Raw genomic sequence first — 27,822 nt, forward strand, 5'->3', positions numbered from 1 at the left:
GCTTTTGTGGTATCTCCTGGAAGAAGCAGGGGAGGGAGGGTTAGAAACTGCTGCAAAGGGACTCCCAGCTGCCAGACTTCAGGGCCCATCCTGCCCTGCAGACGCCTGTGCAGAGTCGCTGGGACTCAGACTGAGAGGAGAGGGTGAAACAGGGAGCAGCTTTTCCAGAGAAAACGCAGGACCCCAGGCTGCAGTGACAGGGGTGCAGCCCAACCCCCAGCTCCCGGGGGCCTCACCCACATCCCAAGCAGCCAACTTCAGACAGTCCCCCACTTTCCCCAGCTCCAGCCCCCAAAGCTCCCGCAGGGCCAGATCTGAACATAGACCCCCCCCAAATATCCCCTGAACCCCAGCCCTGAGTCAGGGCCGCCCAGAGGATTCAGGGGACCTGGGAAATATTATATAATACTATATTCTCGTGGGGGCCCCGCAGGGCCTGGGGCAAATTGCCCCACTTGCCCCCCCCTCTGGGCGGCCCTGGCCCTGACCCCCCCCCCAGCACACCCGAAACTCCCAGCAGCCCCACAGTCCCCAGCACCAGCCGCTCCTCCCACCCCAAAGCCCGGCTCTGACACCTCAGACCTCCTCGCTCCGGGCCCCTCCTGCAGCTCCCGGCCCAGCCGCTCCCGGGCTCCGTCGCCCCGGCCCCGCAGCACGGGCTGCTCCGCTCCGCTCCGCCCCGCCCCGCCCCGCCCGAGACACTCGCCCCCCCGCAGCCCCGGGCAGCCCCTCTCCGGCCGCGGGGAGCTCGGGGACCCACCCGGACAGGGGGCGAACCAGGCAGCCGGGCCCGGCCCCTCCCGGCAGGAGCGTGTCCGCCCCACGCGTGTCTCCGCCCCCCGCCTGGGCCCTGCCCGCTCCGCGCTGCCCCCGGACCCACCGCGCTGCCCTGCGGGCTGCAGGGCTGGAGCAGCCTCAGCGCTGCGCTCCCGGCCCCGGCCATGGCCCCGCTGCCGACACAAAGGGGCGGGCTGCCAGGCTGTGGGGAGGGCAGGAAGGGGCGGCTCCTCCCCGGGCCTGGCCCTGCCCCTGCCCCGCCGGGCCACCTCATAGGGGGTTTGTGACACTCGGGGAATCGGAGAACCCTCCTCAGCCTGGAGCGGGGCAGGAGACTGGCTGGATCTTACCAGGAGAAAAGCAGGGGAAGGGGCTGGTTTTGCTGAATCATTAGACTAAGGAGACCCCGGCTGAGAATGCAGCGACCACATTTCAGTTCAGCGTTGGAGATGTGACACAACACATGTACAATCACCTTCCTCTAAAGCGTCTAAATCCCATGGGCACAACTCTCCAGTGCACAGCTTGTGACCTGCACTGTGAATACATCCTGCAGGAAGCCCCCTTGGCGCAGCAGAAGCGTGCTGGGCCTATAACCCAGAGGTCGATGGATCGAAACCATCCTCTGCTAGCTTGGATTTTATTACAACCCTGGAAATAATTCAGCCTGCCTTCATTTGTTCCACATAGAAAAGAAGAACAAATTCTCTCCCTGTTTACCCTTCCAGAGTCATTAAAGGAAGGAATAAAGCCCCAGCAGAGCCTTATCCCACAGAGTCCACTCCTGTAAGATGAGAGATGTGTTATGACTCCAATCACATGGTTTCTTCTGCAGCAGGGTCTTTTTTTTCCTGGAGGAGCAGTACAGTTCCTGAGCAGAGGCAGCCTCATTAATACTCTGCAACTAAAACAAGCCGTCTGAAAGATTCAAATCTTACTCCTTTGGTAATTCTGCACCACTTCACAAGCACAGAATTCATGTCCCCCACAGAGTTATTTGTTTCCCTGCAGAAAAAATGACTTTCTTATCGGGAAGCAATGGGAAGCCACAAGAGTGGTCATGCACCCCTCCCCAACAGCACAGGCATGTCACCACTGAGTTCATGTTCTGGGGAAGGTGGCTGCAGGGTGATCTCCCAGCTCCGTGCATCCAGTAGCCAGTGCTCCCCCCTGCCATACTGGAGCCTCCACATTTATTTATTGACAAATAAAATTTGCAGAATTTTAAAATATTGTGCACAGAATTTTAATTTTAATTTTATTTTAGTTTATTTTTAGTGCAGAAACCCCTCAGGAGTAAAACCTACTCAGCCGAACTTGGCTGCCCTATGAATAGATCCTGCAAGTATCACACCGTGCAGCAGAAGCATGCTGGGTCCATAACCCAGAGGCTGATGGATCAAAACTATTCTCTGCTCAATTGTGTTTTATTACTTACAGCCCCCTGGAAATAATTCAGCCTGCCTTTATTTGTTCCGCATAGAAAAGAGGAGCAAATTCTCTCGCAGTTTACCCTTCCACAGCAATTAAAGGAAAGAATAACCCCCCCAGCAGAGCCCTACTCCACAGGCCCCACAGGGTTCCCACCCCCAGCAGTGGCCAGAGTGGCAGTGGGTCCCTAGGGCTTCCCCTTCCCCAGTGGCACAGTGGGCTCTTTGGGGCTTTCTCCCTCCCCACCTAGCAGGTGGTGCTGTGGGCCCCCTGGGCTTCCAACCCCCCAAGATTCAATCAGGGGTATTTATGATATAGGTTGGGGGCCATGATTTTTTGTTTCTTGCTCATGAGCTGTCCATGACTTTTACTAAAAATACCCGTGATTAAATCGTAACCTTAGCTATGACTCCAGTCACATGGTTTCTTCTGCGGCAGGGTCTTTTTTCCTGGAAGAGCAGTGTGGTATTTCTTGGATGTGATGAAGTGGGGGATTTTCTTGTTTTTTCCAATGGTTTGCATGCAGGGAGTTAGGACTCAGTTTCCCTGAGTGTTACTGGTTTAACGAGGTGATGGGAGAGGGAGTTTGTTGTTACAGAGGACCAGCGAGGGAACTTGGGACCGCAGCCAATGGCCTGGAGAATGGATACCCCAGCGACTGGTGACCTGGCAACCTGGTGACCCAGAGACCCAGCTCAGGAGTTGCAGCCGGTTCTAGTCAGTGGGAGGAGAATGAGCTGCAAAGAGAGGACCCCCGGTGACCTAACCAGCTGGTTCCAGCCAGAGGGAGCCAGAGGACAGAAGAGAGGAGGCCCAGGCGACCTGTTTACCTGGAGAGAAGACAATGGACAGAGGCAGGGCTTGGGGGCGATGATATCAGATGCCCAGCTGGGAAGCAGGGGGGCTCTGGCCTGGAGATGGGGAGCAGGCAGAGCCCACCTGGATGCAGGGGAGACTTGTATATGCTGTGCTGAGGGAGGCCAGGCGAGTTTCCTATGCTGTGTTCAAACGCTTGATAAACCCTTCAGTTTTATGCTGGCTGAGTGTCACTGCAGTCTGGAGAACAGGGTTGTATTATTCCCTTTGGGAGAGGAGGCCCTGGGGTCCAGAGCGAGTGGACTCCCTGAGGGGGCGCAGGGCGAGAAACAGGCTAAGGCTCAGAGAGGTGCGGCTTCAGGAGGTGGAGGGGCTTAACCCCCACTCAAGGGGGTTCCCACATGGACCGCACGGGGCCAAGAGTGGCATGATCTGTGAATCTGTGACAGTGACCCCTTGCACAAAGCAAGCCTCTGAGTGTGACCCCCCTTATCAATTCAAAACACATTTCTTCTATTTAACCTGATCTAAATGCTTAATTTATTCTTTCATCTATTCTTTAAAATGAATTTACCTTTTCTCACCACTTAAATTAAGCCTAAAACACACTTTAATTGAATTATTGTTTATAAGCAGAAAAGGTTTTTTTTAATAGTTACTGTTTAATACTGGGGGTGCAAAGACATTTGTCAATATCACTTTTCACAGCAGACTTCGTGCTCCATTGCCACCCTCACTTCTGCGCTGCTGCTGCCTGCAGAGCTGGGTGGGCTTGTGACCCCCACATAACTGGGGACAGTAACCCAGGGCCGTCCTTAGCCATAGGCAGAACAGGCAGCCGCCTGGGCACCACGCTACCTGGGGGCACCGCTCTACCCGGAGCCCGGACAGACGGGAAGCAGTGGAGCATTTAACAGCAGGGCTGCTGGGTCCTAGAGAGAGCCGAATGCAGCACAGTCTGAGGGAGGGGATTGGCTGCTGGGGTCTCTGGGAAGGGTAGGGGTACGGGTGAGGGAAGGAACTCACCTGTGAGTGTGACTTTCCCCCAGCGTGAGGTGAGGCAGGCTCGGCGGCTCTGGCACCAGTATCCTTTGTTGTCCCCCATAACGTCCATTCTTCTCCCCCCCCCCCCAAGGAGCACCCCTCTCTCTCTCTTCCCCCTCCCCTCCGGCAGGGCTGGGTTGGGTGAGGTGCTGGGGAGCGGGGGAAGGAATGAAAGTGAAAGTAACTCACTTCCTCAGCAGCCAGCCAGGATTGGAATGGTCACGGGTGGCTGGGCTGGGGATAGGGTGACCAGATAGCATGTGCGAAAAATCAGGACGGGGGTTGAGGTAGGGTGAGCAGATGTCCCACTTTTATAGGGACAGTCCCAATTTTTGGGTCTTTTTCTTATATAGGCTCCTATTACCCCCACCCCACCCCCTGTCCTGATTTTTCACACTTGCTGTTTGGTGACCCTAGGTGGGAGTAATTGGTGCCTATATAAGACAAAGCCCCAAATATCGGGACTGGCCCTATAAAATCAGGACATCTGGTCACCCTAGCTGGGGAGCGCGTCTCTCCCCTGGGCTGGCAGCGATCCATCTCATCCGGGGGGAGCTGCACAGGGCAGGATGAACTGCTGTGGCTCCATGGGTGCCCCGTCCCTGAGATCAGATGCTGTGCTAACTTCACCATGGTCCATTGGGCTGGCGATGGTGCCCATTGGCGTGTGATCAGACCTGAGGGTTTTCTGCTGCTGTTGCTACTATGCACCCCAAGAGGTGGATTTTGGGGTCCTGCAGTTTTCCACCTATCTCCTCCTCTACTGCAGCTGTTGGACCAGCAGGCTGGGGGGTGAGCCAAGCATGAAAGCAGTATTGTGTTGCCATTTAGATTGTCATTTAACAACTTTGTTTGCCAAAAATGCTTGCTAACAATCCTGAATTCAATTTCAATATTTTTTTAAAAAAAAAAATCAATATCTTAGCCAAAAACAGAAAATTAAGTTGTTGACAATTATTTGTGACAAGTTTGGTATGGGGCAGGGAGTGGGCCAGTTTTCATCAGAGAAACAAAAAACGTTGACTGACTTTCCTATAGCCCTGTTACTGCTAAATAGAGCCCTCCAACAACTGTAATATGCTCATCTCCTTACTAGTGTATAGAGCAGGGGTCGGCAACCTACGGCATACGTGCCAAAGGTAGCATGTGAGCTGATTTTTGATGGCACACAGCAGTGGGCTGAGTGGCTCAGCCCACCTCTGCTCTGGGGTTCCGGCTGCTCAAGGTCACAGTGCAAGAACCTAGAGAGCCTCCTGAAGCATGGTGATAGTTTTGATTTAAATGGACTTGAACTGAACGAAGAATTGAGTTCACTGTCACCAATGTTGCCACATGCAAAATCAGTGATGGACATTGTACAGTTTATTCATACCACCAAACTTGTTGACATGTATCCTAATGTGTACATTGCCACTCGTATTCTACTGACAATTCCTGTAACAGTAGCATCAGGAGAACGGAGTTTCTCAAAACTAAAGCTCATTAAAAACTATCTTCGCTCTACAATGAGTCAGGAACACTTGACTGGTCTTGCTATTCTTGCAATTGAACAAGACATCACTTTGTCTTTGTCATACAATGACATTATTACTGATTTTGAAGCCAAAAAAGCCAGAAAGATTGCTTTTAATTAAAAACAAATCCTGGTTTCAATACCTCTTCATACAAATTTCCAATAAAATGTTGACAAATTTAAAAAGTTATATTATTTGCATCAGAACTGTCAAATCAGAATTTTTTCTATAGCACTACTTCTTTAGTGCTAGTCCATGAGCATTACAGTGTGCTTAATTAAGTTAAACTGGGTTTAATAACGTGCATGTGGCAAGTTTTCCAATATTGTAAGCTTATGTTTGTGTTGTTAAGAGCAAGTCGGGCACAGGGGCACCAGTTTAATAATCCCGCCTAGGGCACCATAAATCCTAAGGATGGCCCTGCAGTAACCCCCAGTCTGAGAACTCCTGGTTTGCCCCCTTCCCCCTCTGGCTTGATCTCTGTCCTGTTCCCGAGGGGGGGGGGACTCCTGGAGCTGGATCGGCCCCTCCTGAGGGGAGTCAGAGGTGTCAGTGAGGCCAGCAGCGCTGGGAGCCACAGACGCAGGGGAGCAGAGATGGGCTGAGGAGGGGCCGCTTGTCAGAGTCACTTCCCTGCCCGCCCCCAGCGCTCCCTCCCCCCGCTCTCTCCATCCCCTGCAGTGCCCGGCTAGGCAGATGGTGTCAGCGGAGCAGGGGCGAGTCCCAGCACTGCAGACAGCCCCGGTGAGCGCTGCAGCCCGGGTGGGGTTTGCAGGGCACAGGAAGGGGCTGGAGCAGCTGGGAGCGGTGGGTGCCGGGAGGAAGGAGGCAGGAGCCGGGAGAACAAAGAACCGAGAGCATCAGACCCCGGGCAGCTCCTGAGAGACCAGACGCTGCTGCCTCCATTGTGACCTGGGAGCTGAGCAGCTGCTGCTCCCCCAGCGGGGTCTGTGCTGGGGAGAACCCGTCATTAACCCCTCCGTGCCCGGGGGGGACCTTCTCCGGCTAGAAATCGCCCTGGACTGTGCTGACGGCAACTCCTGAGCTGAGACTCCAGGTGACTGAGACCTTGGGGCTGGGCAGGTACCTGACTCTGCACAGTGCCCCCCCCCCATCTCTGCTCCCCGGGTGTCCGGGACCCAGAGCTGCTGCTATCATTAAGGCCAGAAGGATCCTTCTATCAGCGAGTCTGACCTGCTCCCACTGGCTCTCTGTTGTGTCCAGTAACTTGTGTGGATAAAGCAGGTCTTCCTGACTGGTACCTCCTTCCCCGCACGTGCAGAGCCGGGCCAGCCACAGGAGAGAGAAAGCCCCCAAGAATGGGATGGTGACCACATCTCCCATCCAGGGGGGTAGGGCGCTAGGAAAGAGGAGGGCATCAGGGGAAATAAGGGGGGGCAGGTTCCCAGATTTTTGACTCCCCCAGGCACACTCACTGCAGCATCCCTGCACAGGGTCACTTTCCTATGAACAAGGTGAGGAGCAGAGAGAGGAAAAACCAGCCCTTGACTCTCCCTGTTCCCCCTGCTGCAGGAGTGTGCTGCCCTGGGGACAGTGCCAGGGGGAATCCCCCCAAAGGGGCTCCTTTGGTTCTGGTCTTTTCCAGTGGTTCAGACTCCATTCCTGGGAGGGTTTGAACATGTCTCTGTGGGTTTAGGGACAGGGAAGAGGAATGGCTGCAGTGGAGCCAGCTCAAGTAGGGGTTATTGGGGGGTTGCTGGTGGGTTCCTGGTGTAGGGAAAGGGGCAGTAAATACTGAAGAGGTGGCAACTTCTGGGGAGATAGCTCTGGAGGGGGCAGGGAATACCCCAGGTGAAGAAAGGGAAGGGGATAGACTGTGACAAATCTCCTGGGACTTGTTTAACCTGGGCCTAGACTCTAGGAACCAGCGCTTGGGTGTTGGGGGAGAAAATTCCCTAATTTGTGAAACAGGAAACAGACAAACCAACCCCCTGGGCAGGGCAGGGAAAACTGACCAGAATTTCAGTGTTGAACCCTCCACCTTCTAGCCAGAGACTGGTGTGACATGGAAAGGGGGCATCCACCAGCAAGGTGTAGGGAGGATGCCCCGTGTCCTCACATCCAGCTGCTGGCAGTGGGGAGGGTATTGGGGCTGTATTAGTCTCTGGCTAGTAAGTGTGTGATGGATCTGCTGGGAGAGACAAGGGGCTCTCTCTTTGTTCTCTCACCCTGATGTCTCCTGGCTGCTCTCAGCAGTGTGGGGATAGGACTCTGCTGACTCTCTCTCTCTCACAGCATCCATTTGATTGGCTCCTCTCCCCCATGAATAGTGGGGCTGTGAGTGGGGAAGCAGGTACTGAGTGTTGGACTCTTACTCTTTCAAGGGCCGGTGACCTTCGAGGAGGTGACTGTGTATTTCACCAGGGAAAAGTCGGCTCTGCTGGACCCCACTCAGAGAGCCCTCTGCAGAGAAGTCATGCAGGAGAACTGTGAGAATGTGAACTTGCTGGGTAAGGATTCCCGTCCCCTCGGTTCTTGGAAGGAGAAATGAAAAGTTAAGATTCACGCCACCCCCACAATGCCACCTGTGCTCTGCCCTGTCTCAGCATCATCCCGACATGGAATCACAGAACTGGAAGGGACCTCAAGAGGTCATCTAGTCTAGTCCTCTGCACTCAAGGCAGGAATAAGTATTATCTAGACCATCCCTGAGAGGTTTTTGTCCAGCCTGCTCTTAAAAATCCCCAATGATGGAGATTCCACAACTTCCCTAGGCAATTTATTCCAGTGCTTAACCACCCTGACAGTTAGGAAGTTTTCCTAATATCCAACCTAAACCTCCCTTGCTGCAATTTAAGCCCATTGCTTCTTGTCCTATACTCAGAGGTTAAGAAGAACAATTTTTCTCCCTCCTCCTTGTAACAAGTTTTTATGTATTTGAAAACTGTTATCATGTCCCCTCTCAGTCTTCTCTTCTCCAGACTAAACAAACACCATTTTTTCAATCTTCCCTCATAGGTCATGTTTTCTAGATCTTTAATCATTTTTGTTGCTCTTCTCTGGACTTTCTCCAAGTTGTCCACATCTTTCCTGAAATGTGGTGCCCAGAACTGGACACACTACTCCAGCTGAGTAGTGCGGAGTAGAGTGGAAGAATTACTTCTCGTGTCTTGCTTACAGTACTCCTGCTGATACATCCCAGAATGATGTTTCCTTTTTTTGCAACAGCGTTACACTGTTGACTCATATTTAGCTTGTGATCCACTATGACCCCCAGAACCCTTTCCACAGTACTCCTTTCTAGGCACTCATTTCCCATTTTGTATGTGTGCAACTGATTGTTCCTTCCTAAGTTTGTTCTTTGCATTTGTCCTCATTGAATTTCATCCTATTTACTTCAAACCATTTCTCCAGTTTGTCCAGATCATTTTGAATTTTAATCCTATCCTCCAAAGCACTTGCAACCCCTCCCAGCTTAGTATCATCCGCAAACTTTATAAGTGTACTCTCCATGCCATTATCTAAATCATTGATGAAGTTATTGAACAGAACTGGACCTAGAACTGATCCTTGCGGGACCCCACTCATTATGCCCTTCCAGCATGACTGTGAACCACTGATAACTACTCTCTGGGAACGATGTTCCAACCAGTTATGCACCCACCTTATAGTAGCTCCATGCCAGTGACACACATACTAACCCTCTCTCCTCCCCGTTACAGAACGCTCTGGGAACAGAGCAGTACAGCACAAAGTCTAACAACTTCTCTTTGCTAAGATAATATTTGGGTTCATCTCCATCACAGCAAACAGAAGCTTCCTCCCCCTGGCCTGCACTCCAGTACTGAACCTCCTGCACACAGACCATCTGAGACTTGCAAAGTGTTACCACCCCTTTGCCCTCAACCTGAGTTTTCCTTTTCAGTCTCTGTCTTCACTTACCCTTCACTAAACCTCACAGATCACTAGAACATATGCCACCAGAGTGCTGACAATCCCCATGGCAAGAACACACCCTTGGGCACCTTTACTGACAAAGCCTACAACACTCAGCATGGAAATGAGGCAGAATTGCCCCCCCCCCCAGTTTCAGATGCACCTCTCTTCATAGCACAGTCACTGCTCTGCCCAGCTGCTCCAACCAACCCCTCCATCATCCAGTTACAGCTACAGCTGACACAGTGCATACAGCTGGAGGGCATGCAGATAAATGCTGGGATTCCCATCTGTGAACACAAGCTCCTTGTTAGCCTCATTAAAGACTGAGGCAAAGTATTTGTTTAGATATTGGGCCATGTGTAAATTATCCTTAACCTCCACTCCATCCTTAGTGTTTAGCCATCCCACTTCTTCTTTCTTTGTTTTTTTCTTATTTATATGGCTATAGAACCTTTTACTATTGGGCTAGGTCTACACTAAGGGGGGCGTCGATTTAAGATACGCAAATTCAGCTACGCGAATAGTGTAGCTGAATTCGGCGTATCCTATTAGACTTACTCCGCAGTGAGGATGGCGGCAAATCGACCGCCGCAGCTCCCCCATCGACAGCCCTTACTCCTCCTGACGAGGTGGGAGTAAGCGCGTTGATTCAGGGATCGATTTATCCGTCTAGATGAGACACGATAAATCGATCCCCGAGAGATCACTTTCTACCCGCCGATCTGGGTGGGTAGTGTAGACTAGCCCTTGGTTTTAATTCCCTTTGCAAGGTCCAACTCTACATGGCTTTTGGCCTTTCTCACTTTATCCCTACATGTTCTGACCTCAATAAGGTAGCTTTCCTTGCTGATCCCTCCCATCTTCCACTCCTTGTAGGCTTTCTGCTTTTTCTTAATCACCTCTCTGAGATGCTTGGTCTACAACTCCTGCCTATGAGTTTTTTCCCCTTTCTTGGGATGCAGGCTTCTGATAGTTTCTGCAACCTTGACTTGATGTAAATCCAGGCCTCCTCCACCTTTAGATCCACAAGTTCTTCAGTCCAATCCACTTCCCTAACTAATTTCCTTAATTTTTTTAAGTTAGCCCTTTTGAAATCAAATACCCTAGTCACAGATCTATTTTAGTTTATCCTTCCATCTAGTTTGAACTGAATTAGCTCATGATCACTCAAACCAAGGTTGTCCCCTACAACCATTTCTTTTATGAGGTCCTCACTACTCACCAAAACCAAATCTAAAATGGCATCCCCTCATGTTGGTTCAGCAAATATTTGGTGAAGGAATCCATTAACTATCGCATCCAGGAAAATCTGAGCCCTATTATTACTACTTCCACTTGTCCTCCAGTCTATAGCTGGGAAGTTAAAGTCTCCCATCGATTTATTCTCTATCCCCTTTTTAATGATTCCTAACATCCCGTTTGCTTTTTTGACCACCTCTGCACACTGCGTGGACATCTTCAGAGAACTATCCACGATGACTCCAAGATCTTTTTCCTGACTTGTTGTAGCTAAATTAGCCCCCATCATATTGTATGTATAGTTGGGGTTATTTTTTCCAATGTGCATTACTTTACATTTATCCACATTAAATTTCATTTGCCATTTTGTTGCCCAATCACTTAGTTTTGTGAGATCTTTTTGAAGTTCTTCACAGTCTTGCTCATCTCCATTTGGAAGGAAAAAGCTACCTCCTGGTCCTCGAACATGACCTCTGAGGAAAGGTTGACAGAACTGGGCATGTTTAGTCTTGAGAAAAGAGTGAGGGGGGACCTGAGAACAGTCTTCAAATATGTCAAGGGTTGTTATAAGAGGACGGTGATTAATTGATCGTCATGTCCACTGAAGGTAGGAGGAGAAGTAATTGGCTTGATCTGCTGCAGGGGAGGTTGAGGCTGAGTAATACAGAAAACTTTCCAGCTATAAGGATAGGGAAGTACTGGAATAGATTACAAAGAGAGGTGGAATCCTTGTCCCAGGAGGGTTTTAAGAACAGGTCAGACAAACTTATGGCATACTTATACTTCATCCTGCGGCAGGGCTACGGGAATTGAGTAGATGACCTCTTGAGGTCCCTTCCAGCCCTATATTAGAAGATTTTACTATTCATTGCCTTAGCCCTTCCCTTTGATCACGTCTCCCGGTGGAGAATGCAAACCATTTTTGTGGATCGGCTGTGTGTTTAAATTTTGTACCTAGAGCCCTGCAAATCTGCGGATATCCATGGACCATTTTTGCGGATCGCAGATCGGATGCGGATACAAATTTTGTATCCATGCAGGGCTCTCCCTGTCTTACTTCTGTCTATACCTACAACTTAAATCTATTTAGTACACAATGATTACATTTGAAACAACATGAGATGACCATAACAATGATCAATGAATGATAAAATGAAATAATTGGCTCCATGAACCATGAAGATTCTTCCTTTTCCATCCCCACCTGCAAGAGCCACAGTCTTTCGTTCCTGCATGCTCTTTGGATCTTTGAATTTGTCCCTCCCGAAGTCACATGGCCTGATTCTTATTTTTCACATTCTCCTTTGGCAGAAGAATTAGTCTGTGGTTCCTGAACTACACCATCTAATTTGCCAGCTTTCTCCACACACAGTGTTTTTTATATTCCCTCCCTTTACACCTGACTCACTAGATTCCTGAATGCTGCAGTATGTGCTTTCCTGACATCTAATGCTGCTGAGATCCTGCATTCAGTGATATCCCTGCCTTTCCTGTTCCTTACGCCACTGAACCCCACCAGCCCATGCTTACTGTTCCCAGTTTCCCCAGGACTCTCTCATTGTCTCTGGACCTCGATGTCGGTTAGAAGTAGTGCCAGGGAGACTTGCCCTCTGTCTGGAGTCTTCACTTTCTGGGACATGCAGTTCCATTCTCTGTGTTTTAGGATCCTCTTTGATAATGAGTGTCTAGCTGTGTGTGTTCCCAGCAAAGATGGGAATAGTTAAATCCCTCATAAGTAGAGTGTTCTGCATTTTTGAGCACCTGGGGAGCTGGCCCTGTGATTTTATTGGTTTAAAATGGACTGGGCTTAAACTAATAGAATGTTTTTTGATGACAAATGGCCTATGAATTCCCCTGTTCTCCCTTGTTTTCTTTCCCTTGAGCAGGGTTTCCAGTTTACAAACCCTATGTGATCTCCCAGCTGGAAGGAGGGGAAGAGCCATGGGTCCCGGATCTGCAGGGTTCAGAGGAAAGCGAGATCCTGAGAAGTCCCTGCACAAGTGAGGAAACATTAAACCAACCCAGAAACTGTAAGTGCCTGAGAGAAACATCTGGGATTCCCCATAAAGACTTTGTGAGCTCTGTGAGCTCAGGGTTGTCCCCGGCAGATCTCACTCCTGGCTTCCTACAGATTATGATTGACACCTTGGCAGGAGCTCCCTCCCTTCCTACTGAGTGTTTGGATGGGATATGGACAGGGCCAGCTTTAGGGAAAATGGCACCCTGGGCAAACTTGCATTTTGGTGCCCCTGTCCCCCATGGGCTCCCCAGGCAACTCACCCTCCCTTTCCCCCAACCCCTGCACTATGCCACCTTTCTGCAAATGCCTGCTCCCCCTCCTGCACCCGTAAACCCTACATTCCCTTCACTCCTAACTTCTGCCCCCTCCTGTTGCACCCCAACACCTGCCCCTCCTGTGCCCATAACCCCTGCACTGTGCCCCCTTCACTCCAGCCCCTGCACTCCACTCCTGTGCCCCAATCCATGCAACCCTTCACTGCTACCCCCTGCGCCGCTCTCCTGAGCCCCTAACCACTGCACTGTGCCCCCTTCACTGCTACCCCCTGCACCGCTCTCCTGTGCCCCTAACCCCTGCACTGTGCCCCCTTTGCCTCTATCCCCTGCATCTCCCTCCTGCACTCATGTGGGGAACCTGACCTGGATACACAAATCAGCTGGCATTGCTCCTCGCTCCCCCACTGGACTTCTGCACCTCCATCCCACACAGCCCTAGGGGGCTGGGAGGGGGGAGCAAGGAACGATGTCAGGGCTTCCTACATCCAGGTTCCTTTCCCTGTGGGCTGAGTAAGGGGAGGGCAGGACAGCAGTAGCTCTTGATACCTCAGCACAGCGCAGGTGGGGAAGTGACCTGGATGCAGGGAGCCCTGGTGTGTGTTTTGGGGGGACTGTGTGAAGGAGTTTGTGTGTGTGCCTGAGTGAGTGAATGCGCTGTCTCTTTAAGAAAGCACTCAGGCTCAGGAGCATGAACTAGGCTTGTTCAGACACAAGTAGCTGCCAGCAGCTCCGGCCACAGAGAGGCAGCAGCACACACAGATTTCCCCTGTCCCGTCACCCCAGCGTAGTGGAAATCGGGTACACGGGTGAGAGGGAGGGGGACACCCCCCAGCAATCAGCACCTCCCCCTCCCCTGCAGAGCAGTCAGGAGGACACTCCCAGTCTGGAGTGGCCAGGGGCCACTCCAGGGATGAATGGAGGGCGGAGGCATGGGGGGACAGGAACAGCAGTGGCTGCACACGTGGAGCAGGGCAGAGGAGGGGCCCCCTGCTCCGGATCAGTCACCTGGCTCCCACGTCTGGTCATCCAACGGCCCCCTGCAGCTCGGGTCTCTCCCACTCCCCCATGCTGCTGCTCACCTGCCTGCCGTGCCGGCTCTGTCAGCCCAGGAACCCTCTCAGCAGCAGATCAGGTGGGAATCCAAACCCTGGGCATGGCATCCCCTTGGGTGGGGCACCCGTACGGCCCACCCTAAAGGCCGGTCCTGGATGTGGAGCAGAATTGATCCCCTCCGCTCTCCCGTATGGGGAAGAGTTTGGGGGACTTCAGTCCCTGGTTTTTATTTTCTGTCTCTCCAGCACTTACTTGGGTTTGCTCTCTGCCTAATTCTGAGATTTTTCTTCCATTCTAGCAGGTGATGGGGTGGTGAGGGAGAACAAGGAGCAGAATCCTCACCAGGAAGATGCTCAGCTAGCCGAAGCGCATGGGGCATTACTGCGAAGATCCAAAGGGAATGTGTCCAGGTGCCATGAGCCAGGAAAAGCTGGTGAAAGTTACCACAGACCAGAGAGAGAGCAGGGAAACCAGTCAGTGGAGAAAGTGTATGAACCCATTAATTATCAGGGAACTCACAAGGACCTCAAGGAAACTACATCCCAGGAGAAAATCCTCAGGGAAAAGGGAGAGAATACATGCAGTGAGTGTGGGAAAAACTTCAAATACCACTCAGCCCTTATTCGACATGAGATAATCCACACGAAAGAGAGACCCTACGAATGCTGTGAGTGTGGGAAAAGCTTCAATCGTACCTCATCCCTTGTTAGACATCAGCGAATACACAGAGGAGACAAACCCTATGAATGCTGTGAGTGTGGGAAAAGTTTCACGCAGAGATATACCCTTATCTCTCATCAGAGAATCCACACGGGAGAGCGACCCTATGAATGCTGCAAGTGCGGGAAAAGCTTCACTCAGAGATCAGCCCTTATCTCTCATCTGACAATCCACACGGGAGAGCGACCCTACGAATGCTGCGAGTGTGGTAAAAGCTTCACTCAGAGCTCAAACCTTACTATGCATCAGAGGATCCACACAGGAGAAAGACCCTATGAATGCAGTGAGTGCAGGAAAAGTTTCAGTCACCTCTCCTCCCTTATCTCTCATCAGAGAGTCCACACAGAAGAGCGACCCTACAAATGTTGCGAGTGCGGGAAAAGCTTCACTTGGAGCTCAAACCTTACTAAGCATCAGAGGATCCACACAGGAGAAAGACCCTATGAATGCAGTGAGTGCAGGAAAAGTTTCAGTCACCTCTCCTCCCTTATCTCTCATCAGAGAGTCCACACGGGAGAGAAACCCTATGAATGTTGTGAGTGCGGGAAAAGCTTCTCTCAGAGTTCAGCCCTTATTACACATCACAGAATCCACACAGGAGAGAAACCCTATGAATGTTGTGAGTGTGCAAAAAGCTTCACTCAGAGCTCAGACCTTCTCTCTCATCAGAGAATCCACACAGGAGAGCGACCCTACAAATGCTGCGAGTGCGGGAAAAGCTTCACTCGGAGCTCAAACCTTACTACGCATCAGAGGATCCACACAGGATAGAGGCCCTATGAATGCAGTGAGTGCAGGAAAAGTTTTACTGACATCTCCTCCCTTATCTCTCATCAGAAAGTCCACACGGGAGAGAAACCCTATGAATGTTGTGAGTGTGGGAAAAGCTTCTCTCAGAGCTCAGGCCTTCTCTATCATCAGAGAATCCATAAAGGAGATAAACTCCATAAAAACCTTCTCTAGAGCTCTCAGAAGATTTTTTTTTCTTTAATTCTTTTCACAGTTCTCAGGTCGTGACCGTTAAGGCTGTTTGCATCTTTTGCACACTGTAGTCCCTCAGCTCCCACACATGAGTTGCCCACTTTTGAAGCCTGCCCGTCTTTGGGGTTATCCTGTGGTCCTTTCTATCAACTCCATTGTCCTGCGAGTCATGGGAGTGTGTGTCCTTTCTACCAGGAATGTCCATCACCCCAGGTGGGGGAGATAGGGGGTGTCTTCAACTAGCTATGTCGAGGTAAAATCTACCTGGGCCTCATCACTGTGGTTTCCATGGAGTTAGCTAGCTTGAGTTCGCTTTCCTGATGTAAAAAGACAGCTATTCTTGCAGTAAAGACATGGGCCATGGATAGTGGGTGGGGTTATCTAGCACATTTCCTCCTGATCTGACCTAACCACCATCACATTTCCTTGTCTAAACAAACCTGGAGAATCACATTTATACTCTTCCTCCCAGTGCAAAGTTATTGTTAGAGACGTCAAGTTCCTCTTTGAGGACAGATTGTCTCATTCCCAGTTGTTCTCACATTACCCTGGATCATGCTGAACAGCAGTTATTTTGTTGACCATTTTTCTCATTTAAAATATATTTAAATATAGTGAAGAGCCGGAGCAGTGTCAGGGAAATAAGGGTCATTTCAACCTCTGTGACACTGGAAGGAGATGGGGTGACTCAGACATTCCGTCCTTCCCCATCACCTCAGAACTGTTACCTTGTGTCTGAGCCATGCAGAGTTCACCCCTTCATATTCCTTCACTTCCCAAAGTGTCCGGTGAGGTAGTATTCATAGCTGTATGTGCTTGGGAATGGTGCTTGGATGTCTTTGATCCTAAATCGGTCACTCTGGCAGGAGATGAAAGTGTCACAGACCTGGAAGGGGATTTCAAATGGATCCCAAGCACCGTTCAAATCCCATTTTCCCTCTATTGGCAAAGCCACTTCTGGGAAGGTCGGCTGTTTCCCCCCCCCCCCTTATGAAGATGCTAAAACTTTTGTAAATAACACTAATGAGACAGCACTGAGTGAAGCAGGTTTTATGGGAGAATCTCTCATCCTGATTCTGAGTTATCAGATGTAACCTACTCTGGAATTTCCCTTTAAATGAAAATGAAAGTGTCTTCTACCTCTCTGTGATATTGGTTTTCTATCTTTCATGAAGGCTCTTGGTCATATAACTGCATGTTAGTTTTGTTTGACAGAATGTAGCTCAGATTTATTGGGAAATTTCAGACAAATGACCATCATTCTTTACTTCAGGTTTGTTTTCCCCCCTATCCCTGCATGGTGACATGGAGAAAATTCAAATGCAGTTCAGTCAACAGGAGAGAATACTCCAAGCTATTGGACATATTATCAAAGAAACTGTAGTGTGTTTAAATCTCCACTCTGAAAAGGTGAACAGCAGAAGACCCCAAACCGTATAATTGACTGAAGTAAGTGCACATGATCACCGTGTGGTTCAATTGTTTAAGTCAATATTGTCTCAGATGATCCAGGGATAGAATTCCACAGCAAGTGACTTGGAACTAGGCAAAATGCCCAGGTATTTGGTTCCCAAGGCATTTGTGACCCAGTCCCTACAGGAAGTTACTCCTGAAGAGATCTCCTAGCTAATCCCAAAAATTGGGAAATGATGTCTGTGATGAGGTATATCAACCCTGCACTGGCACTGCTCGGGTTAACTGCACCGTGTAGGCTGAAGAGGCCACACCCCCTCGCCCTTCCTAGGCATGGTCCGACTGGAGACAGAGTATAAAAGGGAGCAGCTCAGCTCAGCCTGGGCGGACTGAGGAGGAGAGCAAACCTATGTTGTGGGCTCCTGCCAGGAAGCTGCTAGACCCCCAGGCTGCAGAGGCCAGCCACGCTGAGGCCCCTGCAGACACCCAGTTGACCGCCAAGGATGGCCAAGAAGAGACGCCGGATGCCAGGAGATTACCGATGCTGGAAGTAAGCGTGGGAAGTGACCCAGGGAACGGGGCGGTTGCAGTGAGAGATCAAGCCTGGACACAGGAGTATTGGTTCTTCAAAGCCCTGGGTCAGGACCTGGTTGAGTAGGGTGGTCCCAGGTGCCTCTACCCCACACTACACCCACCACTGGATGGTGTCACCACCTAAAGACAAGCTGTCTTGACCCAGGGGAGATTTCTTCCCCCCCAAACCCCTGCCTTCTTCCTTACGCGGCCACACACCCTGCAACAGGATGTATCAACCCCATGACACTGTCCATAATGATGTAGATGTGGAGGAAACAGAAGTGGTGTTTTTATTGAACTCACCATTTGTGGGTGCTATAACTGTGTGTAAGATGAAATCAGTGTTGAGTGTGAGATGGCTGCAGAAAAATAGCTATTTTTAATAGGAACCTCATCTCTGTTATTTTACAGAGATTCTAATCCAGGACTGTATCTAATCCAGGGGTGTGCAAACTACAGCCCGGGGGCCGCATCCGGCCCTTCTGACATTTTAATCCAGCCCTTGAGCTCCAACTGGGGAGGAGGCTCTAGGGCTTGCCGCATTCCAACACTCCAGCCGGGGAGCGGGGTCGGGGGCTTGCCCTGCTCCGCATGTGCTGTGGCTCCACGCAGCTCCTGGAAGCACTGGCATGTCCCCCCTCCAGCTCCTATACATAGGGGCAGCCAGGGGGCTCTACACGCTGTCCCCACCCCAAGCATCGCCTCCACAGTTCCCATTGTCCGGGAACTGTGTCCAATGGGAGCTGCCTGGCCATGCCTCCGTGTAGGAGCCGGAGCGGGGACATGCCGCTGCTTCCAGGAGCTGTTTGAGGTAAGCGACAACCGGAGCCTGACCCCCTCCCATGCCCCAACACCCTGCCCCAGCCCTGATCCCCCTCCCACCCTCCAAACCCCTCGGTTCCAGCCCGGAGCACCCTTCTGCACCCCCAACCCCTCATCCCTAGCCCCACCCCAATCCTCTGTCCAAGCTCGGAGCCCTCTCCCACACCCTGAACTCATTTCTGGCTCCATCCCAGAGCCCACAACCCCAGCCCTCACCCCCTTCCATACCCCAACCCCAATTTTGTGAGCATTCATGGCCCACCATACAATTTCCATATCCAGATGTGGCCCTCTGGCCAAAAAAATTGCCCATCCCGATCTAATCCCTAACCACAAATGTACTCAAGGGTTCACTGGTGGAAAGGGGGATTAAAAGAAAACTACCATATATGAGAAGATTCTTTAGTCATTGAGGATTTATTATTACCAATGAAAATGAAATTAAACATGAAGTTACTCTTTAATGAAGAAGAGGCTTAATTATGTGATCAACTGAATTATACTGGAAAAATAAAACCTGTATTGTTTTTCTTTTAGTTAGTAATATAGGAAATGTGGCTAATCCTGAAAAGCTTCTTTGATGTAACTTACCCTCTTTGGCCTAAAATGTCCTGATGTAAAACCTCACTCCAAAGGTTGGGGTGGGAGAAGGTGTGTGAGAAATTGAGTAGAGGAGAAAACTGACCTAGTATAGATTTGAATGATTTGTATTTCAAATGGAACTTATTTTGATTAGCTTCAAAGTCAATTTCTATGTAGGTATGTTAGCAAAAAGAAGAAGGTCAGAGAAAGTGTGGGCCCCTTACTGAATGGGGGAGGCAACCTAGTAACAGATGATGTGGATAAAGCTTAAGTACTCAATGCTTTTTTTTGCCTCAGTCTTCACAGACAAAGTCAGCTCCCAGACTGCTGCACTGGGCAACACATGGGGAGGAGGTGAGCAGCTGTCAGTGGTGAAAGAACAGGTTAAGGACTATTTAGAAAAGCTGGACATGCACAAATCCTTGGTTCCGGATCTAATGCATCTGAGGATCCTGAGGGAGTTGGCTGATGTGACTGCAGAGCCATTGGTCATTATCTTTGAAAACTCGTGGCGAGCGGGGGAAGGCTTGGACGATTGGAAAAAGGAAAATATAGTGTGCATAGGTCTGCACTGTAGTTTTATAATCTTGCAGCCCCAGCCCCATAAGCCGGAGTCAGCTGACCTGGGCTTTGAGACAGGTGCCCTGGGTGTTTTCATCACAGTGTAGACATAATGTTAGGATACGTCTACAGTGCAATGAAACACCCACGGCTGGCCCGTGTCGGATTAATCAGGGTCATGTGGCTTAGGCTGTAAAGTTGCAGTGTACGTGTCTCGGCTCAAGCTCTGTACCCTGCTCTAGGAGACCAGAAGGTTGGGAGGGAGTTTAGCAAATGGAAATGGTAAAACCGCAGTTACGTATTACCCTGGACTCAATGGCATTTCTCCATTGGTCTGTCTGCTTTGGGGCAGTGACAAAAACACATCCTGCTGCATTCGTTATTTCAAAGCGTGGTTTAGGATTTTCATTTTCAAACATGGTGCACAAAGCAGGACTCAACCCAGGGTGTAAATTAAATGAGCTGCCCACAGATTCTGGCAGCTACAATGAGTCATTTGGTGTGAGAGCTCAGACCCACTCCTGCCCCTGTTCCTGTCCCTGTCCCAGAGGAAGGGGGTCATCTGTGAGGGGACTGGAATACTGACCTACCAACTCTTAACACCCAAACTTTCAGTAACTCTATTATCAATGCCTGTGAGTGTAATTTAAACCATAAGAACAGCCATACTGGTCTAGACCAAAGATTCATCTAGCTCTGTATCTTGTCTTCTGACAGTAGTCAATACCAGGTGCCACAAAAGCTACACAAGGCGGCACCACTGGGAGTTGAACTCAAGGTCTCCTGTTTACAAAACAGGTGTTTTAGCCAGCTAAGCCAGAGTGCCTGGCTGTAACTAAAACATGGTGTCTGTCCACATCTGACTCCCTGCCAACCACCGCCGAGGCCTGACAAGCATTGCTTGTGTTTGGATTCTGTAAAGCACAGGAGCAGGTGAAGTTTTACTCCCAAGGTGTGTGTGTGTGTGTTTCTTTGGACAGGTCTACGCTACAAAATTAGGTCAGTGTAACTTCATTACTTAGGGATGTAAAAAATTTACACACACCCCCAAGCAATGCAGTTGTATCAACCTAATCCCGGTGTAGATAGCACTGTGTCAACAGGAGGGTTTCTCCCATAAACATAGCTTGGGGAGATGCTTGGCTAGTGAAGACCCAGCGAATAGGTGCCCGTGACTCTTGCATTTGGGGAGGCTGGGTGTGAGCGCTGGAAGCTCCGTAGAAATGGGGGGTCTGCCTACCCCACCCCCACTTCTCTGCCCCCTCCCCTGATACCCTCCCCTGGTGCCCAGACCGTGGTGCCACCACCCCACCTGCCTTGCTCCACCCTCGCTCCCATTTGGCCTCTTCCCACCCCCGCTCTACCTCTTTCACTGCGGCCTGCTGGTCTGCCTTTCGCTCGCTCCTCTCCTCACCTGCTGCTCGTGCCTCTCCACCCCCTACCCCAAGGTATGCCTGCCCCCCACACTTCTCTGCCCCCTCCCCTGATACCCACCCCCACCTCTCTGACCCCTTCCCTGAGACCCCCTACCCACCGCTTGCACCCCTCTGCCCCTCCCCTTTGTCCGCCGCCCACTCATCTCTGACCCCTCCCCTTAGCCACCTGCAGTTCATGCCTTAACACCACTTCCCCAAGGCCCTTCCCACCTTCTGCTGGCGACTCTCTGCCCCCCTCTCCCAGAGAAGCATGAGCAGTGGCTGGGGGAGACCTTGGGGGGAGAGGCAGAGTGAGTGTGGGAAGAGAAGCAGATCAGGTGGGGCCATGCGGTAAGAGGCTGGCTGGAGGGGGGTCTTGGAATCAAGCCCAGGCAGGGCCATGGTCCGAGCGCTGGTGCCTCCCCCACTTGTCGGGAGCTTGTGGCAGCAGAGCTCCAAAGGTGGCAGCCTAGAACCCCCCAAGGGAGGTGCATCACATCCAGCAGTTCTTGCCCCCTCAACCTCCGTGAGCCTCTTATACCCACTGCCCATGCTCAGTATCACTGGTAAATACGGTCAGATGAGACTCTGGGGGCCTGGGGTGTGAAATACTTGGATGAAACTGGCTGCCTGAGCCCAGCCCCTCTGCACTCAGGGGAGAGGGGGAGGGAACTCAGTAAGTAAATCCTCAGAAATCTCACCCCTGGGTTTGTAATGTCAGGCTCCAGCAAGCAGATTCACACACACAAATTTTGAAACAAAAACTTCCCGAAGGAGTCTCATAGACTTTAAGGTCAGAAGGGACCATTATGGTCATCTAGTCTGACCTCCCGCATGATGCAGGCCACAAAAGCTGACCCACCCACTTTCCCTTAACTCAGCTGTTGAAGTCTCCAGATCGTGATTTAAAGACTTCAAGTCGCAGAGAATCCTCCAGCTTGCGACCCCTGCCCCATGCTGCGGAGGAAGGCGAAAAACCTCCACGGCCTCTGTCAATCTACCCTGGAGGAAAATTCCTTCCCAATCCCAAATATGGCGATCAGTAGAACCCCGAGCATACAGGCAAGATTCTCCAGCCGGACCCTCATTTTACCAGCAATGGCACGTTATTGCCTAATTGACTAAAATCACGTTATCCCATGAGTCAGAAGCACCTGCTGCTGGACGGAAGGAGGGAGCCGTGGGTCAGGATTGAGGAGCACTGTAAAAAGGAGGGGCTGAGGGTTGGGATTGGGGGGCACTGGGAAGAGGGGGCACATGGGCTGGGGCTGAAAAGCATCCTGGTTTAGGGATCCAGCAGGCCAGGGGAAGGCAGCAGGTGATTCTAATTCCTTAGGGATATTTTGTGTGTGTCTGAGTGCAGGGTTTATATGTTGGAAGCAATGAGTGTGGGGCTAAAAGAACAAGGAGTACTTGTGGCAGCTTAGAGACTAACACATTTATTTACTAGAAATAGTATTGACAATAGGACTATTGACATGTAATAGACTAATGTACATCAACCATAGTTGTAAATCAGGAATATAGTAGAGAGAATTTTTTTTTGTCAGAAGGAGGAGAAAGCTACTGGGGAGAGCCTGTTCTAGATTTGATTTTGACAAATAGGGAGGAACTGGCTCAGAATCTGAAAGTGGAGGGCAGCTTGGGTGAAAGTGATCATGAAATGGTAGAGTTCATGATTGTAAGGAATGGTAGGCAGGAAAACAGCACAATAAAGATAATGGATTTCCAGATGGTGGACTTTAGCAAACTCAGTGAGTAAGATCCCCTTGGAAGCAAGTCTAAGGGGAACAACAATTCAAGAGAGTTGACAGTTTTTCAGAGACATTATTTAGGACTGTCATAACTATAAAGGGAAGGGTAACAGCTCTCCTGTGTACAGTTCTATAAAATCCCTCCTGGCCAGAGACTCCAAAATCCTTTTACCTGTAAAGGATTAAGAAGCTCAGGTAACCTAGCTGACACCTGACCCAAAGGACCAATAAGGGGACAAGATACTTTCAAATCTTGGTGGGGGGGGGAAGGCTTTTGTTTGTGCTCTTTGTTTTGGGGGTTGTTCGCTCTTGGGACTAAGAGGGACCAGACATCAATCCAGGCTCTCCACAGCTTTCTGAACAAGTCTCTCATATTTCAAACTTGTAAGTAAACAGCCACACAAGGCATGTTAGTTTACCTTTGTTTTCTCAACTTGTAAATGTACCTTTTACTAGGGTGTTTACCTCTGTTTGCTGTAACTTTGAACCTAAGGCTAGAGGGGGGGGTCCTCTGGGCTCTTTAAGTTTGATAACTTTACAGGGTTATTTCTCATCCTGATTTTACAGAGTTGATTTTTACCTTTTTCTTTAATTAAAAGCCTTTAAGAACCTGATTGATTTTTCCTTGTTTTTAGATCCAAGGGGGTTGGATCTGTAGTCACCAGGGAATTGGTGAAGAGTCTCTCAAGGCTACCCAGGGAAGGGAATTAGCTTTGGGAGTGGTGGCAGCAGACCAGATCTAAGCTGGTAGTTAAGTTTAGAAGTTTTCATGCAGGCCCCCACGTTTGTACCCTAAAGTTCAAAGTTGGGAAGCAGCCCTGACATGGTGGCAGAGCGGTGGGATCATTTTAAACCAAAAGCCAGTAATATTTTTTTTCTCCTTTCTAGCTGCTTGGAAAGCAGAGCTGAAGGTAGATGCATATCTTATCTCTCCTTGCCTGAAGGCAGAGGTGTTAAGTTTTTTTTAAACAAGGGTCTTTGTTAAGAGAAGGGTTCAATCAGTGAGCAAACAGCTGGTAAAAGGAATTTACAAGCTGAATTTTTTTTTTTTTTTTTTTTTTCTCTTTCTACCTCTTGGGGATAGCTAGTTAGAAAGTCTGTTACCTCAGCAGCAGCCTGAGCTGAGTGCATCCCAGTTTCAGTCAACTGCAGAGGGGTGTGGCCCAGCACAAGAAAACAGGAAGATGACTACCAAAGAAGTAGCTAACAAACTAGAACTGACCAGATTAGAAGCAGAAGAAAACGAAAAAAAATCAGAGACTGCTTCAATTAAAAAAACTCGAGCAAGAAGCTGAAGAGAAAGCCAAAGAGGAGGCCCACAAGAGAGCTATGGAGCTGAAAGAAAAAGATGGAGGAGAGGGAAAAAGAGAGGAAGCATGAACTGGAATTAGCAAGGGCTAGGCCGGATATACCAGCCAATCCTAGCAACCCCTCTCCAGGTACCACTTCCCATCCCAGAAAATTCCCCACCTACAAGGCAGGCGATGTTACTGAGGCCTTCTTAGAAAATTTTGAAAGGGCCTGCCTTGGATACAGCCTCACTACAGACCAGTACACGGTAGAGCTGAGGCCACAGCTCAGTGGACCCTTAGCAGAGGTGGTGGCTGAAATGCCTAAGGAACACATGAACAGTTATGAACTTTTTAAAAACAAGGCCAGACTCAGAATGGGGCTAACACCCGAGCATGCCCGTCAGCGGTTCAGAGCCCTAAGGTGGAAACCAGATGTGTCATTTACCCGACATGCCTACCACATTGACAAAAATTGTGATGCCTGGGTATCAGGAGCAAATGTTAAATCTCTGGAAGATCTGCTTTCCCTAGTAAAAATGGAGCAGTTTTTAAGAGAGTGTTCCTGAGGAAATAGAAAGGTACATCCTAGATAGGAAGCCCAAAACTGTAACCGAGGCGGGAGAGATTGGAGCCAAATGGGTGGAGGTGGCAGAAAAGAAAAAAAAAAAGCTAGTAGCAGTTGGAGCAAATATCAGAAGGGGCAAGCTGAAACAAAACCTTACCACCGGGGACAACCCAAGGCCCCACCCACATCCCAAGGGAAACCCCAGACGCCTTTTCACCCCACCACACCAGTCTCCACCAACCAACATCGCCCCGGTGATACCTTAGCAGGGCGATGTTTTAAATGTAATGAACTGGGACATATAAACCTCACTGCCCCAAGAACCCCAACCGATTACACTTCATTACACCACAATCACACCGAAGATCCCCAGGCCCAGATGCCTCTCAAATACCCTCAGAGCGAAGGGAAACCTTGAGAGTGGGTGGAAAGAAGGTTATTGCATGGAGGGACACTGGAGCACAAGTGTCAACTATCCACCAATCCCTAGTGGACCCCAAATTCATCAACCCGGAGGTTCCAGTGACAATTCAACCCTTCATGTCACAGTCTGTAACCTTGCCTACAGCCAAGTTGCATGTTCAGTACAAGGGCTGGTCAGGAATGTGGACTTTTGCAATCTATGACAATTATCCCATCCCCATGCTGCTGGGGGAAGACTTGGCCAACCATTTGAAGCTAGCCAAAAGGGTGGGAATAGTCACCCGCAGCCAGGCTAAGCAAGCTTTCAGCCCCATCCCTGTTCCTGAGCCGTCCACCAGGGCCCCGTCTGTGTTACCAGAGACCCAAACAAAGGTGGTGGAACCGGATCCCCTGCCAACGACTGCAACAGCCATAGTGGATCCAATCCCAGAGACCCAGCCAAAGCCAGTCCCAGAACCGGAACTGGCAACGCAACCAGCACCAGAACCATTGCCAGCACTGAGTCCAGCGCTTGCAAACCCGTCTACCACTCCAACGCCAGAGGGCACCAGCGAGCCTGAATTGGTGGAAGCAGCAGATAACCCTACCCAAGAGGCTCAGCCAGAGCCTGAAATACCACATAGTGCACCAGCGGACAGCGGTTCACAGTCAATGGAAACAGCCCCAGCACCTGCATCGCTTCCAGAGGGACCAAGCCCCAGTCCACAGTCCAAGGAGGAACTGATGTCTCCAGCATCAAGGGAACAGTTCCAGGCCGAGCAGGAAGCAGATGACAGCCTTCAGAAAGCTTGGGCGGTGGCACGGAGCACCCCACCGCCTCTCAGCTCTTCTAACTGATCCCGGTTTGTTGTAGAACAAGGACTTTTATACAAGGAGACTTTCTGGTGGGCACCAGGAAGGCTGGCATCCTCAAAGACAGTTGGTAGTTCCCACTAAGTATCGGGTAAAACTCTTGAGCTTAGCCCATGATCATCTCAGTGGCCATTCTGGGGTGAACAGAACCAAAGACCGGTTGGGGAAGTCCTTCCACTAGGAGGGAATGGGCAAGGACGTTGCTAATTATGTCCGGTCTTGTGAGGTGTGCCAACAAGTGGGAAAGCCCCAAGACCAGGTTAAAGCCCCTCTCCAGCCACTACCCATAATTGAGGTCCCATTTCAGCGAGTAGCTGTGGATATTCTGGGTCCTTTCCCAAAGAAGACACCCAGAGGAAAGCAGTACATACTGACTTTCATGGATTTTGCTACCTGATGGCCGGAAGCAGTACCCTTAAGCAACACCAGGGCTAAAAGTGTGTGCCAGGCATTAGCAGACATTTTTGCCAGGGTAGGTTGGCCCTCCGACATCCTTACAGATTCGGGAACTAATTTCCTGGCAGGGACCATGAAAAACCTGTGGGAAGCTCATGGGGTGAAACACTTGGTTGCCACCCCTTACCACCATCAAACCAATGGCCTGGTGGAGAGGTTTAATGGAACTTTGGGGGCCATGATACGTAAATTCGTAAATGAACACTCCAATGATTGGGACCCAGTGTTGCAGCAGTTGCTTTTTGCCTACAGGGCTGTACCACATCCCAGTTTAGGGTTTTCACCATTTGAACTTGTGTATGGCCGCGAGGTTAAGGGGCCATTACAGTTGGTGAAGCAGCAATGGGAGGGGTTTACGCCTTCTCCAGGAACTAACATTCTAGACTTTGTAAGCAACCTACAAAGCACCCTCCAACACTCTTTAGCCCTTGCTAAAGAAAACCTAAAGGATGCTCAGGAAGAGCAAAAGGCCTCGTATGATAAACATTCCAGAGAACGGTCCTTCAAAGTAGGAGACCAAGTCATGGTCTTAAAGGTGCTCCAGGCCCATAAAATGGAAGCATCGTGGGAAGGACCATTCATGGTCCAGGAGCGCCTAGGAGCTGTTAACTATCTCATAGCCTCCCCCACCTCCAACATAAAGCCTAAGGTATACCATGTTAATTCTCTTAAGCCCTTTTATTCCAGAGAATTAAACGTTTGCCAGTTTACAGCCCAGGAAACAGATGACGCGGAGTGACCTGAAGGTGTCTACTACGAAGGAAAAAAGGATGGTGGCATGGAAGAGGTGAACCTCTCCGTGACCCTTGGACGTCTGCAGCGACAGCAGATCAAGGAGCTGTGCACAAGCTTTGCACCAATTTTCTCAGCCACTCCAGGACGGACCGAATGGGCATACCACTCCATTGACACAGGTAATGCTCACCCAATTAGAACCCCACCCTACCGGGAGTCACCTCATACCCAAACTGCTATACAAAGGGAGATCCAGGACATGCTACAGATGGGTATAATCCGCCCCTCTAACAGTGCATGGGCATCTCCAGTGGTTCTAGTTCCCAAACCAGATGGGGAAATAGGCTTTTGCGTGGACTACCGTAAGCTAAATGCTGTAACTCGTCCTGACAACTATCCAATGCCACGCACAGATGAGCTATTGGAGAAATTGGGACATGCCCAATTCATCTCTACTTTAGACTTAACCAAAGGGTACTAGCAAGTACCAATAGATGAACCCGCTAAGGAAAGGTCAGCCTTAGTCACCCAGGCAGGGGTGTATGAATTCAATGTACTCCCTTTCGGGTTGCGAAATGCACCCGCCACCTTCCAAAGACTTGTAGA

The 27,822-nt window shown here is 50.3% G+C and overlaps 1 protein-coding gene across 1 annotated transcript; it reads left to right on the forward strand.

The window, feature by feature from the left end:
* Positions 1 to 11,315: 11,315 nt before the first annotated feature.
* Positions 11,316 to 15,752, forward strand: LOC135889515 (zinc finger protein 34-like). Its single transcript, XM_065417381.1, is given in 4 exon segments — positions 11,316 to 11,328; positions 12,608 to 12,721; positions 14,368 to 14,908; positions 15,242 to 15,752. Coding segments are annotated over 4 exon segments (1,179 nt in total).
* The last annotated feature ends 12,070 nt before the right edge of the window (positions 15,753 to 27,822 follow it).

Source organism: Emys orbicularis, chromosome 15 (assembly GCF_028017835.1).
Source record: "Emys orbicularis isolate rEmyOrb1 chromosome 15, rEmyOrb1.hap1, whole genome shotgun sequence".
In the NCBI taxonomy this organism is placed as follows: domain Eukaryota; kingdom Metazoa; phylum Chordata; order Testudines; family Emydidae; genus Emys; species Emys orbicularis.